General features: G+C 38.0%; 1 protein-coding gene across 2 annotated transcripts in view; it reads right to left on the bottom strand.

Moving 5' to 3' along the window:
• Xpr1 (xenotropic and polytropic retrovirus receptor 1) overlaps positions 1-21,970 on the bottom strand; it is a 155,148-nt gene that overhangs the window by 52,456 nt on the left and 80,722 nt on the right. For both annotated transcript variants that reach the window (XM_036202115.1, XM_036202116.1), the window contains 3 exons: positions 9,135-9,358; positions 5,390-5,539; positions 5,056-5,139 (listed from right to left, as the gene is read on the bottom strand). In XM_036202115.1, the coding sequence (XP_036058008.1) occupies positions 5,056-5,139; positions 5,390-5,539; positions 9,135-9,358 (458 nt within the window). The remainder of the gene's footprint in view (positions 1-5,055; positions 5,140-5,389; positions 5,540-9,134; positions 9,359-21,970) is intronic.

The raw sequence follows: 21,970 nt of genomic DNA, 5'->3' as shown, positions 1-21,970 counted from the left end.
CTCTCCAGCGCCTATCTTAACTTTTATAACTCAGAAGCGGAGGATCATTAAACTTCATCAACCTATACTAGAACAGGGACATCATTGAGTTATTTTACAGAAATCTGAATTGTGGGGCTGGGGAGACACTCATCCAGTAAAGTGCTTGCTGGGTTGGCCTGAGGAAGGATTCCCCAGCAACCACATAAAAAGCCAGGCAGACTGCACATAAAAAGCTGGGTACAGTGCATGTCTGTAGTCCCAGTGCCAGACAGGCAAAGGCAGAGAGTCCTGGAGCTCGCTGGACAGTGAGCCAAGATAAACTGGTGAGCTCCTAGTTCAGTAAGAGACTCCGTCTTCAAAGCAAGTTGGTACGTGACTGAGGAACACACACACACACACACACACACACACACACACACACACACACACACACGGTGGGGGAGAAGGGGAGAGGGACAGACAGACAGAGAAAGAGAGAAACAGGAGTCATAAAACAAGATGGTAAATTTAGGCTTTAAATTAATACACTGAAGTATATTTCTTTGAGTGATTTAGAATGCAATTTAATTTTTATAAAATGTATTTATGTGAGTGGTGGTACATGCCTTTAATCCCAGCATTTGGGAGGCAGAGACAGGCGGATCTTTGTGAGTTCGAGGCCAGCCTGGTCTACTGAACGAGATCCAGGAAAGGTGCAAAGCTACACAGAGAAACCCTGTCTCAAAAAACCAAAGATTTATCTCTACATTTTTAAAGTCAGAATTACTCAATTAGAGTTGACTTTTTGTTACTATGAATACTGAGAGTCAATGGCAAAGACAAGAACACTTACTTTCTCTTAATACGTTTTTCCCTTATACTGAGAAAACTTAAATAAAAAATTTTAAATATTTGTGTGTGTGTGTGTGTGTGTGTGTGTGTGTGTGTGTGAGTTTTTGTGCAGCATATGTGTATAGGCACCCACAGAGGCCATATGACATCAGATCCACCTGAAACTGGAGTAAGGTTTTGAGTTTCCTGTGTTAGGTCCTAGGAGCCAAACTTGGGTCCTCTGCAAGAGCAATAAGCACTCCTAACCTCTGGGCCATTTCCCTAGCCCCTTAAATGAAACATTTTAAGCTATGCTAGAGTTATTAAGAGATAGGCATATTAAAATCTCCAGTGCAATGGACTTAATTATATTCTTCTTTATTATAATTTGATTTTATATCTATAACTGACCTTAAATAACTTTTTTTTCTAAAGCAAATAGAAAGTTCCTTAGATTTTAAATAGAAAGGGATGAAGGACAGATAAACTTATGGCTTTTTTAAAAAAGTTTTTTGAGACAGGGTTTCTCTGTGTAGCCTTGGCTGTCCTGGAACTCACTCTGTAGACCAGGCTGGCCTAGAACTCAGAGAGATCTGCCTGCCTCTGCTTCCCAAGTGCTGGGATTAAAGGCGTGTGCACTACCACGCAACAAACTTATGGCTTTTTAATGTTGTGAAGGATAAGAGACTAGACTTAATTATACTTTAATCCCCCCGTAAGCATCAAAACTCCCATTACTGGTCACAAGAGGTATCTGTATTGTCAGTTTCCGAATGAAAGTATCTAGAAGGAAGATGGTAATTTATCTTTTCTTAAAAGCTATTTTAGTTTCAAACATTGCACAATACATTCTACTCATAAAAGAATGTATGTGGTATATTTAGAATGTTGGAAGTAGCTGGTAAAGTGAACATACATGGTAACTCCCCAGTCTTCAGACAGCACCCTACCTGCAGTCCCTCCCTCTCATCACACACCTTCCTTCCTCCCAGGACAACCATTTCCGTGTTTTCTGCAGGACTGTCCCATATAAACGGTGTAATAAACTATATACACTTAAAACACACAATTTCTGTTTGTTCTGATGCTTTTACAGTTTCTTTTCTTTATCTTTCAATTAGTTTGACTGTGATGTGTCTATGGTTTCTTTTAAAAATACAGTTTTATTGAATACATTGGCATACATTAAATTGCACACACACACTAGATTTGAAGTATTTAACTTGGCAAGATTTTTATAAGATTTAGTATATATAGATATTTATGAAATCATAACCATAATGAAGACAATCAACACAGTATATTTAGCAAGGCATAGTGGTACATGTCTATATTCCCAGCACTCCAGAGGTAAACGCAGGGGCACTAGGTATTCAAGACCAGCCTTGGCTACATCGTAAGTTTGAGGTCAGCCTGGGCTACAGGAAGCCTTGTCTCAAAAAACCAAGTAAAGGAAAGTGAACAAAACCAGATACCCTAACATATTCACTACTCCTAAGAGTTTCCTTAAGCCCCTTTGCTGTCTTTCTGCCGTAGCCTCCCCAACCCCTTTCCTGCTTGACTGGCAACCAACGCCTTGCTTTTTGTCACTGTTTACTGGTTTACATTTTCCAAAGTATTAAGTACATGGAGTCAGATAGTGTATACTTAAAAAAAGAAAAAGAAAAGAAAAGGAAAGAAGGGAAAAGAAATAAGAAGAGAAAGGGTGCCTTCTTTCTCTCTCTACCTATATGTGTCATGCACCTACAAATTATTTTTCAGGCTGAGAAGATATAGCACAATTGTTTATCCATTTACTCACTGATGGACACAGACTGTTTCCAGTTTTAGGTTACTACAAATAAAGTTGCTATGAACATTTATGTAGAAGTCTTCTTTGTGGACATATGCTTGCGTCTTTGTCTTAGACAGACACCTAGGAATGTAACAGCCAGTCACGTGGTAGATATACATTTGACTGTTTAGGAAACTCCCCAACCACATGCTAATGGATTAGATCATTAATTCTACCATCGGCATATGAGATGGGATTTGGGTCCTCCAATCATGGGGGCAGTCAATCTCTGAATTTTAGTCATGGTTACTGGTAGTATCTCTCAATGGTTTTAGTTTGCATGTCTCAACAGGCTACTGAAGTGGAGCACCTTGCCATGCTCCCATTTTCCATTTAGATAGCTCTGATGAAGTTCAGGTTGTTTTCTCACTGCTAACTACTAGAGTTCTCTATATGTTCTTAGTAAAATACGCCTTTACCAGACATGTTTTTATAAATATTTTCTATTAGTTTAAAACTCTTTGTTCTCCTTAACAGGGTCTTTTCAAGATTTGTTTTTAACTTTGATGAAATGCTTTTGATGTCATTTCTAAAAAGTCTTTGAGTCACCTAAAGTTGCTATGACTGTCTCCTATATTTTCTTCTAAAACTTCATAGTTTTAGGTTTAACTGAGGTCTGTGTTATATCTTGAAACACATGGTATAAAATACAAACGAAGGCTTGTGTTTTCTTTTTGTATAGAGAATCCAACTGTCCAAGCTAATTGTTGAAAACATTATTCTTCCTCTACTGACATGTTTTATGTCTATATTGAAAATTAGTTTTATATATGTATGTGTAGTTTTAGATTCTATTTGTTTCATTGAAATGTTTGCCTATCTTGACTCTACCTTGATTACTGCAGCTTTTTTATACCATGTAGTGCTAATATTTTAACCTTCAATTTGTTTCAAAGATGTACTGGCTATTGTAGGTTTTTTGCATTTCCATGCATTTTACAACTAGCTTACCAACTTACACACACACACACACACACACACACACACACACACACCCCACATATTTACTGAGTTTTTTTTTTAAGATGGATTATGCTATGTATCTAAAATTAAGGAATGGCTTCCTAGAAACACTGAGCTCACTTACATAATATGCTCATAATTCAACATTCCTCTCACTTAAGTGACCTGCAGTTTATTTCAGCAATGCTCTGCAATTTCCAATGTAAAAATCTTTCAGATCTTTTGCCAGGACTATTATTACACATTTTCTTATTTCTGTGGCATTATAACCAGCATTATTGGTAAAGTTTTGACTTTAAACTGTACTTGATATGCAGACATACACTTGATTCTTTGTAAACTGGTGTTGTATTCTGCAAGCTTGGTAACTCCTTGATTAGCTTAGTAGCTATACAGATCATTGGACTTTCTACAGAAACCATCAATTTACTAATAACAAACAAGCAAACAAACAAACAACAAAATCTCCAGCATTTTTTATCTTTCTTTCTAATCTGAATACCTTCTATGTCTTTTTCTGATTTTCTGGCTATAATCACCAGGAAAAGATTCAATTACAGTCCTAAGACTGTAAAATTGTTTCTGGTCAATACAATTTGTTTCTGGTCTCGTAAACAAAGTGTCAGAACCGGGTGGTGGTGGCCAGGGGGATCTCTGTGAGTTTGAGGCCCACCTGGGCTACAGCGTGAGTTCCAGGAAAGGCACAAAGCTACACAGAGAAACCCTGTCTCGAAACCCCCTTCCCCAAAAAAGAAAGTGTTAAGTATGACAAATTTTTTCAAACATGCCAGATATTAAATTATAGAAGTGTTTTATTATTAATTTCAATATATTATAGTATTCAATATATTAAATTCAATATATTCAAATACTCCATGATAAAAATTCTTTTAATTTATTGAGACATGTTTTATGTGACAGAAGATATGACTTAAATGCTAATATATACATATTATATATTATAAATAGCATTTAGTAAGCCCTTCCCCTCTTTTGCAAGGGGTATAACTGCTATTTTGGAAAAAGCTATATGGTACTCAGTACATCTGAACTTCTCATATCATGAAACACAACACAAAACCTCATCTTAGTTGATAAGGCAACTGCCAAGAAGCAAGTGTGTGTCAGAAGGACCGGGAGAGGGAGTTGTGGGGGGCATTACAAGCGGTCACGACACTGCAACTCACTATGACAGGAAGGCTCACATCCTACTTGTGCCCTCTCTCCTTTCCCCGACAGACTGGCCTGGGACTAACTTACTCTGCCTTAGCTCCGAAGTACTGGATTAAAGCATGTGCTGCCATGCCTGGAGCCTAATATCTGTTTTTGTTGTTGTTTTTTTGGGGGTAATGAGAGCAACAATAATCTGCCTTAAAAAATTTATGGTAAAGACAACAACCAACAACATTATTATGCTAATTATTCAATATGAAAAAGGAAACAAACCACTAGAAGCCTATACTAACCTGAGCAGCTCCCAAAGGGGGGACGCGCAATCGCTTCATAGCCTTTTGTCTGTCACCATCTTCAAGTTCATTGGTTACTACAGCCTAGAAAGAAAAATTGTCAAGTTCTGGTGCATTATTCTAAATGAAAGTGATAAACATACATATACATATGTATAATGTTCTGTTAGCCTCTTGATAAATAAATATACTGATAAAAAAAAAGACCTTAAATAAGAGCATAGGTATTCTAAGACAGCAATTTACAAAAGACGGACAAAAATAGTGAATTATTTCTTTAAAACACATACAAACGATACTGGACATATACGGGAAGCAAGCAGCGGTGCTGTACCTCAGTCTCAGAAATGAGCTGGTTGATTTTCTTGCATGTATAAAACGGGGCCACCTCTACATGAGCCACTCGCCAGTCTGCTCCACGGCATGTCTCCAGGATCTTGTCATGCTTTTTAAGGATTTTTCGAAACCCTGTAAAATTCAGATTCTATAGGAAGATAGAGAAACAAAATTATCCTCTCTACCATCATTAAAGAAGATTAAAACAATAAAGTACTAGACACCGACAGAGTTGACCAAGACAATACTGAGAGCCCTGGGGCGCAGCAGTGTCTTCCTGGAAGTATTTGCTGTTGACAGGCTAAGGTCTCCTGTCACTTTCTGGTTCTCAGGTAGAATCCTACTAGGAACACAACTCTGTTATTTTTCTTCCAAGTAAATTCATAAAAATTCTCAGTTCAAAACATTTTTATTTCCAACATATAACCATTTTAAAATAGGCTGTTTGGCTGCTTTGGCCAAAAGAGTATTTTCAGAAAATGTTTTGAATTTATCATGAACAGAATCCATTTAATTCTTTGCTCTTTGAGGATGGTGAAGAGTGCAGTTTCACTCCTACAGGCAGTACATCTGTAAGAACAATGGACACTAATCTAGTTCCTCCCCCCCCCCCCCCCGCCCCCCAGAGCTGAGGATCGAACCCAGGGCCTTGCACCTAGGCAAGCGCTCTACCACTGAGCTAAATCCCCAACCCCTTAATCTAGTTCTCTTAACTATGCTTTTCCTTCTACTCATCTCAGTTTAGGGATGGAAGTAAGAAGGAGGGGTTGGCAGAAAGGAAGACAGAACCACTGCACAGGGCAGGTGACAATGGATAGGAGCTCCACATTCTTTCAATTTCTACAAAATCAAAATATTACATTTTCCTATACTCTCACATTCATTTGTTGTTTGCCCAACTGAAATGGCAGGAAAACACAGATTTGTAAGTCTAGATTAGATCTACCAACACAAGGCTGTCTGTATTTGCTGGTAAGGTTTCTTGCTCATTTGTTAGAATCTATTCCTCATATCATAATGCATGGTCTTCTTGGGTACAGCATACAGCTCAACTTAGAAACAGGTGTGTGTGTGTGTGTGTGTGTGTGTGTGTGTGTGTGTGCGCGCGCGTGCGCGCGCACGCGCACATGCATGCAATGTAGTGTATATTCATGCATCTATATAGATGCAGAGGTGGTCAGAGGCTGACTTTGGGTATCACATTCTATAGCTGTCCACTCTCTCTTTTTTTCAGACAGGGTCTTTCACTGAACCTGGAGCTCACCAACTTGGCCAGATTGGCCCTAGACATCCTCTTGTCTTTCTCCCCAGGCCTGGGATTATAGGCCAGTGTAGCCAAACTTGGCCTGTTCGCTTGGGTGCTAGGAATCTGAAGTCAGGTCATCCTTGCAGCTCCACAACAGAACTTTCAGAATTACTGCTGAGGCTGGAGAGATGGCTCAGCAGTTAAGAGCCTCGTTCTTGCAGAAGACCTGGAGTAGAATCCTAGTACCTACATGGTATCTTACAAGGGGATCCAAGGAATGTTTTTGTCTTGTTTTTTTTTTGTTGTTGTTTTAATAACTGTCCAACAAAAAATGTTGCTGGAATATGGAAATCCTATTACTCTATTTTTATTTTTTTGTTTATATGTCTGTGTAGCTATGCCACACTTGTACAGGTGCCTGTGGAGACCAGAAGAGGACAACAGATCCCTGGAAGCAGAGTTAACTGGTCATTGTGAGCCTACTGATATGGCTACTGGGATATGATCAGGCTTGCTAGAAGAGCAACAAGTGCTCTTAACAATTGAGTTCTCTCTCCTACTCACAAGGTTAATACTTTAAAACCTGTGGAAAAGCATTTTGTTTCTTTTAAATATTTAGTTATTAATATGAATTTTTTAAAAATTAAAATATGCCAGTTGATGGTGGCGCATGCCTTTAATCCCAGCACTTGGGAGGCAGAGGCAGGCAGATCTCTGTGAGTTCAAGGCCAGCCTGGACTACAAAGCGAGTTCCAGGACCAACTCTAAGGCTACACAGAGAAACCCTGTCTCAAAAAAACCAATACACACACACACACACACACACACACAGAGCTATGAAAAAAAAATGCCAAAAAAGGGGCCTACATGTCTGGTTAATTAACCTGGCACTCAGGAGGCTAAGGCAGGAGGACTTTAAGTTTAAATCAGCCTGGGGTATATAACAGAAACAAAGGAATTTATCAATTATTTCTCTTACATTATTACTTTTCTGCTGAATTATTTCTCAACTGGGTTCTTCTTTGAATGATGAAACATTAAATGAAAGACAATTATGAAAAAGTACACATATAAACAACTTAGATCATTGTAGATGGGGATTTCTAGTACTTTGTATTTTAAAATTCCAACACTACAGGGAAAACATTTTTATTTATTATTTTGAGACAGTCTTAAAGCCTATACTAGCTGCTTTCAACTCCGTGTAGTTGAGGATGATCTTGAACTCTTGATTCTCTGGCCTCCACCTGCCTAGTGCAAGAATGACAGGCATGTGGTACCACACTTGGTTTTATGCAGATCTAACCCAGGGCTTCATGCATGCTAGGCAAGCACTCTACAAACTGTGCTACTGGTAAAACTTTTCCTGCATAACTTTTACTTTTTAGATATTCTATCATCCTACAATGTGTTAACCATTCCTTGTCAATTATAATCAGAGAATAAAATACCAAGTATTACATCAGCCTCAAAGATGTAAATGTTTATTATGGAACATAACATATTTATCAACTGTCTTTTATAGCATTAATTCTATAAACAAACTTATAACAAATCACAAATGAATGAATACTCTAATATAGGGCTAATGGACGTTCACAATTTTCATACTAGGTTTAAAAAATATTGAGTGATATAACAGCCTAGAGTGTTAGTCTTTACACATATCTAGCATGATCTAATTACTTTATTTTTGATATGATTACTTTGTATCCTATAAACAATAAAATTGGAATTCTTTTAATAGCAAGCTAAAAAGTTAAGCTCTTTTGTTTTATTATGGCAAGCTTGTAAAATGTCAGCTGTCCAGTTTCTTTTCTTTTGTTTTATTAATGTCTGTTGCAGAAAGATTCAATGATTTTCTGAAATTTAGCTATTTATTAGGAATATAAAGACTTATATAACCAACATTCTGATAGATTATTTATTTTTATTAACCACTATAAGAGCTGCCTTCAAATAGGAAGCAAACTGCTAGTCTCTGAGTCAAAAGATACCCATAAATAGTGTATAAATTCTTTTTTAACTAAGTCTATGCATGTGGAGGCTTGAAGTTGATACTGGGTGTCTTCCTTACTTGTTACTTACTGTTACTGAGGCTACCTTACTGAGCCAAGAGCTCTCTGCTTCTGCTAGTCTGGCTAGCTATATTCTCTGGGAATTCCCGTCTCCCTTCTATATGTGGGAATTACAGGAGGCTGCCATGCCTGCCTGGATTTTCTCTGGGCTCTGAGAACCTGAACTCTGAGGATCACACTGCCATCACTCAGCCCTATAAAAGTCTGTCTCTGTGTGTGTAGCTTAAAAAACAAAAGCCTTGTTGATAGTTTTAATCCTTCTAATACATGGTTTTTGGCCAACAAAGACATCTAAATTCCAACAAACCCCCAAATAAAGACGATGTCCCTTGAGGACTGACTCAGTGTAGACCAGGGTAATCCCACTTGCTGGCGTTTACTTTCACACGTCACGCCTAGGGTGAGACTAAGCACCACACCTGGTAGTTCTGCAGCAGGATGAGGCTGAGGTAGAACTCGCTGAAGGCCAGCTTAAGGTCTTTAATATTCCTATGCTGGACGCGCTCCTCGTGGGACAGGTGGAAGACGGGCTTTCTGCGCTGCCGCAGTGTGGTGACGCCAGAGCTTTCCTTCTGCGCGTCCAGAGATGACTGAAGCTCATTCTGAAGTGTAGCAAACCTGCGCTGAGCCTCTGCCAGCTTCTCTGTAAGCGAAGAGCATTGTCCAGTCCGGTTAAAGATACACATGCAAACAAAACACTCATGCATAGAAAATGTTTTAAAGTCTAAAAGTAGAAGAAAGTGTACTCATCTACTAATCTTGTATAAAAAAGAAGTGACAAGCACTCTCAATTTTGAATCATTTTTTGTTTTATTGAATTCTAAATTTTTCTTGACTATACTGCTTTGCTAGAATTTCTAGGGAAAATATTACACATGCTATGTAGTACTAGATAGGAGAAAACATTTTGGCACGCCTGTACATTCTACCTCATACTTTCCTCCCTGCAAAACTCTTACCACACCTATTTTCATAGATTAAAAAATGTACAGTAGGGGCTGGAGATCTGGCTCAGAGGTTAAGAGTACTGACTGCTCTTCCAGAGGTCCTGAGTTCTATTCCCAGCAACCACATCTGGCTCACAACCATCTGTAATGAGATCTGGCGCCCTCTCCTGGCCTACAGGCATACATGCAGATAGAACACCGAATACATAATAAAATGAATCTTAAAAAAAATGTAGTCACTAAGAGTGAAAACATAAAACAGTACAACTATTATGAATTTGGAAAACAGTTAAACACAAAATTTACCATATGATCAGCAACACCCATCCTAGTTATACATCTAAGAGAACTGAACATAAGGCACCCACAATGAAACCTTGTATACATATATAAACATGTCCTCATACCAGCCAAATGTCTATCAAATAATGAATAGATAAACAAAAGGTAATGTGCTGAATACACAAATATATATACAAAATGGAGTATCAGCCATACAGAAGAATGAGTATCAGTTTACGCTACAATGTGGATGAACCTTAAAGATATGTTAAGTGAAAGAAGCCAGACAACCTCACCGCAAATATGATATGACTCTACTTACATGAACTGTCCAGAATAGGGAAAACAACAGAGTCAGGAAGTAGATTAGCAGCTGGCAGTAGATGAGGATAGAGAATGTAGAGTGACTGCTAGCAGAAATAAGGAATAGTATGTCTTTGAGGAATGACAAGAATGTTCTGGAATTAGATAAGGATGATTGTACAATAGTGTGGCTATACATAAAATTACATATTCTAAAAGAGTAAACACTGGGGCTAGGGATAGAGCCCAGTTAGTAAAGTGCTTGCCTGCGTGCATGAGGCCCTAGGATTTATCTCAGCATATAAATAAATAAATAAATAATAGAATAATTTTTTGTGCTATGTATTTTATGTTCAAAGAGCTATGTAAGATATATTTCTGGAGGTCTAGCAAATGGGCTAGAGGCACTTTGCTGCAAAAGCCTGAGAGCCTGAGTCCAATCCCTAGGACCCACATTGTAGGAAGAAAGAACCAACACCCCCCCAAGTTGTCCTCTAGCCTCCAATAATACACTGAGGCACACATGCACACACTAAATAATGTAATTTTAAAAAAACATTTAAAGAAATGTTCCTGGTTTTACAACAAAATAGGACTAGAATTAGAGTTTTGGGCTCTGATTGCTGTTTCCCACTGTACCTCATCATTTCTCCAAAACAGGTGTTCCAAAACAGACTAAAACTAAAATATTATGTGTTAAAAAACTAACTATTCTAGATACATGTGTTTGTTATACATATACAGTTTTACCTCAGTACAATAGGGACTTTTTCCACAACCCAAATCTTCAAATGTTTCTTTAAGTAATACTTGCATGTGACCTACTCAGACCCCCATATTCTTTAAGTCACCTTTTGCCTACTTATAATATACAGACTTTTAAACTGTGAGTCACAATCAAAACATATGGAAACAGTAAAAGCTTTCAGAAGATGTAATGACCAAAATTTAATTCAAAATCAAACAAGATATGAACCAGTAGTTAGTTTCTAATAGTGATCATTCAGGGTGCATTGTATACTGCATTTGAGCCTTGATTGTGAACACACAAATCTACTTTGCACTGCACATGCCATCAAGACATGTGATGCCAATAAATGCTGACTGTATCACCTCAGCTCAGACTACTGTATATTATGATTTTTTTCTGTATATGCAAGAGTTCCCCACTTACAGAATCACAAGTGTTTAATTACAGAAAAGACTCTGCATTTTCCTGCTGCCATTCCTTTAAGTATCAAATCAGTGTATTTTTAGGCTATATTGTTAGAATGTTTGATCTTAAACATTGCTGTTACCTTCTTCTTTCATATAAACACAAATGTGTAGCCACAGTAAGTAAAGACATAAGTCCTTTGCTACTTCTTTATCACTGCTGATACATAAGTATGATCATCATTTTTTAAAATGTTATTTTTTGCAATTAAAATATTACACTGCTTTCCCCTTTCCTTTCTCCTTCCACCTCTTCCCATGCACTCCTTACTCTATGTCAAATTCATGACCTCTTATTTCTTTAACTGATGATACATCTATCTACCTACCTACCTAAATATATAAATACAACCTGCTTATCACAAACGCTATTTCCTAAAGTTAGTGCTGTATGTGTATGGAACATCATTTTAAAGTTGTATTTACTATTTTGTGAGTGTGCATGATTTATGCATGTGTGGAGATGGGTGTGTGCTATGGCATGTGTGTGGAGGTCAAAGGAAAACTCTGTGGGCTTGCTTCTCTCCTCCACTTCCATGTGGGTTCTAAGAATCGAACTCAGGTCATTAGGCTTGCATCACTGAGTGACAAGTGCTGAGGCATCTTGGTGGCTTCATAAACACCAATATTAAAAACTAAACATAAAAAATTATGTTATACATTAAAGCTAGTATTTATTTGAAACATTACTAGTAACATTTTTATTTTAGGATGAGAATATTCTCTTTTATGGATAAGTGACTAAATTTGAGCAGAAAAAAGTAAAATAGTGACCACAGTGTAGCACTCTGCTTCACAAACAGAGTATGTAGTAAAATCACTTTTACAGGATTTACTTTTAATAATCATGATGGTGTGGAAAAACCTCTCAGGTTAACTGAAAACAAAGTTTTGCCTGTGGAGAGCATGAGGCCAGTTAAATTAAAACAATTTAATATTGAACATGCAGTATGCTAAAATAAGCCACTATAATATTTTGAATACTTTAAATAATGTTTTAAGAAATTGTTACTGTCAATTAAAAGTGCTTCCTTGTATTGTTTGAAATTTCTATTTAATTCCAAAATCTAAAAAGTCCTACATGAAGGGAGATCGTGTGTTACCTGCTGCTATTAAAAAAATGAATAGTTCAGCCAGGCAGTGGTGGTGGCACACACCTTTAATCCTAGTACTCAGGAGACAGAGGCAGGCAGATTTCGTGAGTTCAAGGTCAGCCTTGTCTACAGAAGGCGTTCCAGGACAGCCAGGGCTACACAGAGAAACCCTGTCTGGGGGGTTGGGGGGGGAGTAAGTAGTTCATGGGGGGAAAAAAGTATGGGTATGAAGGAAATAAAACTCCTAGAATTCGTAATGACTAATAAAAGCAGTTTACTACAGGCATATAGACAACCCTTAAGTTTGCCATTCAGTTAGATGAAACATCTATTTCTGACAGAATATAATTGTTTATGTAAGAATGTTTATGTGTGAGAAATTATTCTTTCACTACCCATTAGGAGGGGAGGATGTCATTGGAGAGCTGAACTTTTCACAAATGGAGCTTTTTATGGTGAATATAAACTACTAGTGTCTGTATAGATGGTGATGGAGCAACACTGAGTGAGAAGTTAAATTTGTAGCAAAAAAGAAAAAAAACTGGTTGCGAGCACATCACTTTTACGCAATGCTTCATAGGGAGGCACTCAGCCTCCATCAGAGCACCAGTGAAATGTTATGCTTTCTGACATAAGAAAAAGCATTAGCGTTATTAAAAGCTGTGCCCCCAAATAATAGCTCATTTTTAAACCCTTCCTTGAAACTTTTACTAAACAGTTAACAAATGGAAGATCGGGTTGAAAAAGATTCAATAGAAGCATTTACAGTAAATGTAACTTTCTCAATGATTTAAATGTAAGAGTTATTAAGTCATCATCTGAAATGTCTGGAGACAGAGTTTCAGAAATTCTTATCTTTAAATTTTGATTATTAAAAAAACTACATTGCTCTACACACTAAGAAGGGGAAGTGAACACAAAGTCCCACCCCCAACCAGAAGCTATTTGCAACTGATACCTGCTGAGAAAGGGAAAATCAGTTTTCTCCAACAGAGTGTCACTGGGTGTATCAATCCCAGTCCAGGGCAGGCCCCATGCCCAGGACTAGTTAGCTAACACAAAACTGAGTCCATGTTTTCTCCTGTGCTTTTTGTTTTGCTTTGTTTGGGTATTTTTGACTTACTGGGTTTTTGGGTTTTTTGTTTTTTGTTTTTGCCTTTTTTTTGTTTTGTTTTTGAGAAAGAGAGAAAAAAATGTTTATTCTTTTGGTTTTTTGAAACAGGGTCTCTGTGTGCAGTTCTGGTTGTCCTTGAGCTTGTTCTATAAACCAGGTTGGCAGATTTCACGATTTTAAAATATCAAATAATTGTAGTTTGAGATTAAGAAAAAATTTCTAACAACTTCTTAAATAGCCCTTATAAAACTGCTGCCATTTTTATTACGCATTTAATGAGAAACAAGTATTCTCATTATTGGCAATTATGAAGCCATTATAAATTGTCACTAGACAATTATAAACCATTGATCAGCTCTGGAAAATTTTAAAGTTGCTGTTTCCTACAACATCAAAGAATCAGCAAAGACTCAATTATTTATAAAAAAGTAAGTAAGTATATTCATCTTGCTATTATGCAAATTTGTATTTATCCTTAATAAATGGTGAAATAAAACAAAGTATAATTATTATTTTTACCAGTAAGTGTGTGATTTATAATCCTATTTTACATACCCTAAATCAAGTAAAAATTTGGGGGGTAAAAAGGTATCATGAAGGGAAAAAATTTAAGCCCCGACTTATAGGTCTCTACACACACACACACACACACACACACACACACACACACACACACACACAATGTGTCATGGCAGGGATGGAACCTAGGGTCTCATACATGCTAGTCAAGTACTCTACCACTGAACTATACACTTTGCTCTTCTGATTTTTTTTCCCTAAATATATTGGTTGAATTCACAGATGCAGATTCCATTGGTATAAAGGGTCAATTACTTTTTAAAAATAACTGTAACTTACATTCCAAGATTACAATTTAGTATATGGAATCAGGCAGATTTGTATTCAAATCTTTGCTATTAACTCGTACAATTTTAATTGAGTTTATTTTTTCAACTCTTGTAGGTCTTTCATAGGTGAAAAAAAAGATAATAACAACTCTCCTAAAAAGTACTTGTAATAGATGGGATGGAAAAGCACTTATAAAGATTAAGTGAAGAGTGAAATGGGGCACAGCTAGCATCAGTAAATAAGGATGGTAATTAGACGGTAACAATAAGAGGGACTAACTGTGACTCACCCTCTTGGAATTCTCTCCTTCTCAACTGTGGAGACTATCATACACACTGAAGTAGAGTATTAGTAGTTTTATATTCGTTGGTACTGCCGCTTCCTTCATGAGTTATATGATTATCTTTCTCAGAAGTTAGGTCTACTGGATGCTTTGAAGATTATCTTTATCCTTAACTACCAATCATTTTATGTTTAATAATTTATTTTTCATGTCTATCTTATAATTATAAACTATATTGAAAACTAAAATCAGTTTTCACTACTAGAAATTAAATTAACATTCAAATTAATTTAATCCATCCTTATAGTTCCATTTATCTGGGATCTGCTTTTAGATTCAAGAGCTCACTCTCTCCATCTCTAAAACCAACTACATTCTCTCCAAGGAGGCCCAGCAAAACCCCTTCACTAGGGCATGTAGGAAGTCCCTGAAGAAAGCACCTGTATCTTTGAAGAGCTCTGAGTCTGCTCTCCACCACAGAATAGGCACAGTCATGAGAGATGCATCCATCGTGGTTCACTGATTTCAGTGGCAACAAAAAGACCCTAGAACAGAAGGTCCAGATGGTAGCATTTCACCACCAAAACAAAATGGGCATGCTTATCATAAAAGGCAACTGGGTGAATCACTAACCAGAACAGTTTAGCCCACAAGATTTTTAGCTGTGGTTAATTGATCAAGGTTTTTCTTAGGAATGAAACAAATGGGCAAACTATTAGAATATTGCATGATCACTGCAAAGACTGTATAGTCTTGTGGCAGACAGCTGATTTTAGTCAATTGAGCTCTTGTTTCCAGACCTAGAGCTAATTCACAGACAATGGGACCCCTTACTGAAATACAGCAGGTTGTCCTCTCTTGCTGCTTCCAAAGGAATATATTGTAAATCTTTTCTCAACTCCTTCTCAAAGGACCTAGTGGCCATCTTCTAGCGTGACTGTGGCTTTTGGAAAAGGAAACTTCCGGACATTTCTAGAATTGCCACGTACTGGCTTTTGTATTAGTTTTCTATTTCTAAACTCAGTGGCATCAACAAACCAAGCATGGTGTAGCTGGGTTCCCTGCTAGTGTAGCTCTCAGGACCATCTGTAGTTTGGGATCTTCTTTCACACTCAGTGGGATATAGCTGAATTGAGTTCTTTGTAGTTCTAAGACTGAGGTCTCCATGTCTCTACTGAATGTCACTGGGGGGTCCCTTTTTAGCCCCTAGAGATCACTCTTACATTTTCAAAGTCACTAAAGGAGAAACTCTCACTTCAAGTCCTTATTTACTTTGTATGAAGGGTTAGCTCAGTTCCTTTTAAGGACTCAACTAACCAGGTTGGGCTAACCTGGGGTAAGTACCATTACTTAAAAACAACTGATTTGAAACCTTAATTACTCCTAAAAACAAAACAAAACAAAAAACACTTATAGTAGGAATTCTGTGCTTAAAACTATCTTATAATTATGCCTATGATAACAATAAACTGATACAAATTTCCAGAATCTCCAAACACAATTGTGATTTAACAATCAAACTAACTGTACATGGTCAAATCATCGAGTACTTGTCCAGGTTTGGCTCGCAGTAGACAGCTGGTCTACAGACTCATCCTATGACAACTTTCTCAGTTCCAAAATGGAACTGGAATAGACATTAGGCTACAAGTAGGATTTCCATACTGATTGTGATGGAGAAAAGAAAGAACAATGTAGTACAGGGAGCTAAGCCTAAGTTCCTGTAACTTCCCAGTATCACAATAAAACTTTAAAGGTGTCACCACCAGACAGCTAAAAGACAAATGGATGGTGATGCCTATACCAACTATCACTTAACATAACGCTTTACTTTGTACACAGTTGGATGACTCTTGGGAAATACAGATTTTACTGCTAACTTAGCCAAGTGTTCTCTCCCACAGCAGCTGTTCTTCTGGATACATATCTTCACTGAAGCAGATCAATACAGCCCTCATTACCTGGTATGCACCTGCATGCCTGATAATGCAAGTATTCAATTACTCTGCTAGGAATCTGAGTTCCAGGTCTTACATTAAGATCTTTGACCCATTTTGAATGTATTTTTTTGTTTTTGTTCTTAGTATAAAATAGAGATCTAGTTAAAATCACATCACTTGCTGAAAAGTCTTTTTCCCAATGTCTGTTCTGGCAGTTTTACAGAGTCACATGCTCGTAGCTGCACAATATTATTTGTAGATCTTCAGGGCCATTTGTTTACATGGCTGTTTTGTGTTTGTACCAGGCTGTTTTTGTTACACTGTGGCTGGATAGTAGTTTGAGTCAGATACTGTGATACCTCTAACATTGCTGTTTTTACATTTACAAATGGCTTTGACTACTGGGGTCTTATTGTGTTTCAGATGAATTTTATGATTTTTTTCTGTTAGAATTTTCATGGCATTACACTGGATCTGAAGATTACTTTGGGAAGTATGACCATTTTAACAATATTAATTCTGCTAATTCATGAACATAAAGAGTCCTTTCTATCTTCTAACATTTCTTCAGTGTGAGTTTTCATGCCAGTGGAGTTCTCATTCCATATTCCTTCTTCTCCTACTCTTTGTGATCTGAGGTAATGATAAATGGGACTGTATTTCCAAGCTCTTGCTAAGTGATTTCACTACTGCATATAGAATAGCTACTCATTTTTGATGTTTTATTTTGTATCTTGCTACTTTGCTCCTTTAAAATTAAACAAGACATATGGTGAAAAACAAGGAAGTAATTTACATCAGGTTTTCAAATGAAAACAGCTTCTTACTCTTAACAAGCACAATCCTAAAAGTCCTGGAAATTAATTTATAAGCAAGTGCATGTTGGCTTAGGATGGTTATGGTGCACGCCTTTAATCCCAGCACTTGGGATGCAAAGGCAGGCGGGTCTCTGTGAATTTGAGGCCAGCCCAGTCTACAATGTTCCAGGACAGGCTCCAAAGTGACACAGAGAAACTCTGTCTTGAAAAACCAAAAAATAATAAGGTTTTTAAAAATCATAAAATTAAACAAAAACAGCCAGATGATGGTACATGCCCTTAATACCAGCACTCGAAAGGCAAAGAGGCAGGAGGATCCTGAGTTCAAGGATAGCTTAGTTTACAGAATGAGTTCCAGGACAGCCAGGGACCTACACAGATACCTTATCTTTCTTGAAAAACAAACAAACAAGACAAAAGAAAAAAAACTAAGGTTTAAAAATTCAAAATGTAATCAGTTGAGGGAATTAGCACTCTTATTATTTTATTTATCTTTGGCATTTTGGTATGATTAGAAAGACATAAAATTGGAAGGTATTAAAATGTTTGGTTCAGACTATATGACACTTAAAGACTGACCGTCTTTAGGCATTAAATAATCTGTGTGACCTTAGTTGATGAAGGTGAGTTCATAAAAAAGCTCAAGTAGGTGGCGTACACAATTCTACCCAGCATTGGAAAGCCCTGTCAGGAGGCTGGTGTCTGAGACTAGCTTGGGCTAACTAGAGCGATCTTCTCCAACCCTTACCAGAACTTAACTCACCAGTTCTTAGGACTTCTCTTAGGAGCGAGTGTCTGAGGACTGCAGTCTATAAGACAATCTACTGTGTGAAAGCAGCTAACAGGGAGGAAAGGGAGACTGTCTCCAAGGGCCAGAGCCGTTTCTGCCAGTCCTGTCTTCATGTTACTCACCCCTTGCTGATAGGGCAAAAATTGAGCGACTATCAATTTGTACCCAACGGCCCTGCCAATACACACAGATAAGTCATCATCTTACAGCATCCAAAAATTTTCATGAGAGCCAACCCAAAATAATTTTTGAAAACTGATCTACTCAAAGATATCACTTTTCAAACTGAATCCTGCAACACACTATGGGTCAAAACCAATTTAGGTGGGGTATGATCCCAGAACTCAGGAGGCAGAGACAGTCCAATCTTGTGAGTTTGAGGCCAGCTTGGTCTATATAGCAAGTTCTAGGCTAGTTAGAACTGCATAGATATCTTGTCTTAAACAAAACAAAAACATCAAAACCCCACAATTTAGTGAATTACAATCAACATCTAAAAATTAATCAGAAAAAGTATTTTAAAAACAGATTAAAAGCAGACAAAATATTGTTTGTTTAAAAACATTTAAATCACAAACATTTGTATATTCACACTCATAGGTGCGAAAGTACACATGAGATATGAAGGTTTAGCCAAGTATAGTGGCACACACCTTCAATCCCAGCAGAGGCAGGTGCATGTATCTCTGAGTTCGAGGCCATCCTGGTCTACATAGAAAAAAAAAAAAAACGCTAATAAACCCAATCTTGTATATTTTTCATTGACAGCCTTAGACCTTATCTCACAGCATTTTAACGTAGACACGCTCCTTCAAGTGTTCTTTTATATCACGGTAACCAAAACCCCTGGCAGATTTGTTCTGGTGTAAGGATTCAGACTCAAGTCCAGCAGTGGGAAGGAGTGGCAGAGCAGTGTGAGCTGGAGGCTGTTCATATCACCGGGAAACAGGCAGTAGAGTGTAGGCTACAACCAAGGGCCAAATGAACTGTTCAAAGTCCACCCGCAGTGGCTGGTCTCTGCTCTCCATGACCCATCTCCTGTAGGATCCACAGCTTCTCCAAACAGCACCACTGGCTCAGGAACAAAGGGTTAAAGGCAAGCTTTCGGGGCAGTTCCGACCCAGACCACAGCATCCTCTCCTACCAGTTGCTCCCCACTGTCTACACTGCTGGCTCTCCCTTGGCCTTCTACCTCCTAACTGGAAATCACATCTGTCCTGGGGACACTGCAATCCTTTCTGGACAATTTTCTCTTCAACATCTACCCATTTTCATGCTTTCAAACAAGAGTTCAATTTGTCTCTGCTTTTGGAGGTTCATGTAATCTCTTAATAAAGACACTGTGTCTTTTTATAAACTCCTCTCTCTGCCTGGGAAGAAGCCCTGACATAAAAGAAAAAAGAGGAGGCTATAGTTAAAGAACTTGCTTATTTTCTTCTGGTTTGAAAGGAATGATTTGCTAAGAACCTTGAACTGGTTTAAAGGAAAGTTAAATCCATTTATTCAATTGCTCTCAGAAGAAAGCATTACTGAAACAAGCCTCAGAGAACTGAATTCAAGCAGTGCTATGGAGAAAAATAAGGAATATTTACAGTCATCTGGGGAAGGTGTGACATAGATACGCATATGGCAAAGATAGGAATAGGTGGCTGCTGTTTTTTAAAAATTACTTAGTGTGTGTGTGTGTGTGTGTGTGTAAATGTGTCCTTGAGTGTATGTTCCATGTGGGTACCCGTAGAAAGCAGAGGCTGGCATTAGAATGTATTGCTCAATTGCTTATCACCTCATTTTTACTCATTCTCTCCCTTTCTGCCCCCCTCTTATTGTGTGTGTGTTTGCACACAATGTGTATGTGCACACACATATTTGTGAGTGTGAATGAGGTCCCACAAATGCCATAGTATGAATGTGGTGGACAGAGGACAACCTCAGAGGTCGGTCCTTGTCTTCTACCTTGTTTGAGACAAGCTCTTATATTTTCCCTACCCTTCCACACACAAATTGCATATGTAGGCTAGCAAGCCTGTAAGCTTCCAGGGATTCTCCTGGCTCTTCAATCCCCCTGAAGGGACACTGGGAAGAAAGACACGTGCACTCCTGTATACATGGCTTCTAGGGATTTGAACCCAGGTCCTCAGGCTTAGGTGGCAACCCTTTACTCAGTGAGCCATCTCCCTAGTCCTTCACCTTATTTTTAAAATAAACTTTATTATTAAAACACAGCACATTTTTTTAGACACAGTCTGTCTCAGAATCCAAGTTTGCATTTCAGCTAGACTAGCTGGCTAGCAAGCCCCCAAGATGTCTTGCCTCTTCTCCCCAGTTCTGGGGTTACAGAAGGCATTATCATGCTCAGCTTCTAGCTGGGATCTGAACTCAGGCCCTCATGCCTCCACAGTAAGCACTTTACCATCTGAATTGTCTGCCTTCATTTTGATTTGTAAAGAAAGCGGTCATTTAATGAGTTCTAAGAAAGGGGTAGGGTGATAAAGAATTCAAGAGTGATGGCAAGGATAGCTCAGTAGTCAGGAGCTTGCCTAGAATACTCAAGGCCTTGAATTTGATCTTAGCAAAGAAAGAGAAAAGTAATAAAACAAGATACCTTGTAAGGTTTTGAAGACCTAGTTAAGGATGAATTTGTATCTGTTCCAAGTTGTTCTATTGTTATGTGAAGCAGTCTAGAAGGCTGGCACTAAGGTACAAGATGCACTGAGTTTTGCTAGGCGAGCACAATATAAAGCACTAAGGATAAAAGGATTGAAAGTACAGGGGCAAAATGATTACAATGACAGATAAAAAGACACCAATACTGGGTGTAACATGATTGACTAGAATAAAATGAAGTAGTGAAGGAATTTGAACTCTGTAAGATACAAAATAAATAAACAAAACAAATAAAAATAAGGGGCTAGAATAATGACTCAGTGGTTAAGAGCCCCATTTTCTCTTTCAGAAGACCACAATTCAATCCTCAGTACCCACATGGTGGCTCATGACCATGGGTAACTCAGGTCCCATGGGTCTAATCCCCTCTTCTAGTCCCTGTAGGCACTACATGCACATGGTTCACAGACATGCATGCAGGCAAAACACCTATACACACAAAATGAAAGTATGTGTGTATGTATGCATGTATCCATCCAGATGTTACAGAAGGGGTGTAAAAAGCTTAAAGCCTGGAAAATATGGTCACAGAATTTTATGCTGGGATTTACTAATTGGGAGGAGAGCAATTCTGGGCAAGTATGGCCATGAGAGAATGTGACCAAAGTAGACTGGAACCCCAAATGGACTGTACACAAGGGCAATTAAGTCACCAGAATTATGCACAAAGTTGAGATAAAACTTTAAATTGGGAGGTGGGCATCTCCATTCTCAGTGAGTAACCAAGAAATCAGCAGTAGCAAATACATCGGAATGGTGAACTCCATGAGAAACCAGATGTTCAAAGATCCACTTTGTAGGATACATAGCAGTACTGACTTTGAGTAACAACAGCACCTAAAAGAATGTTGGACCTAGCCTCTTAGGGTTTGGGCAAGCTGCTTCATACTGCTTCTTACCTCTCCCAATCTCCCACTGTGCCATACAAAAGAATAATCAGACCCATCTGAGGGCTG

This window comes from Onychomys torridus, chromosome 11 (assembly GCF_903995425.1).
Source record: "Onychomys torridus chromosome 11, mOncTor1.1, whole genome shotgun sequence".
Classification (NCBI taxonomy): Eukaryota; Metazoa; Chordata; class Mammalia; order Rodentia; family Cricetidae; genus Onychomys; species Onychomys torridus.
Note: the sequence above shows the minus strand (reverse complement) of the source record. Positions and strands in the feature narration are given on the sequence as shown.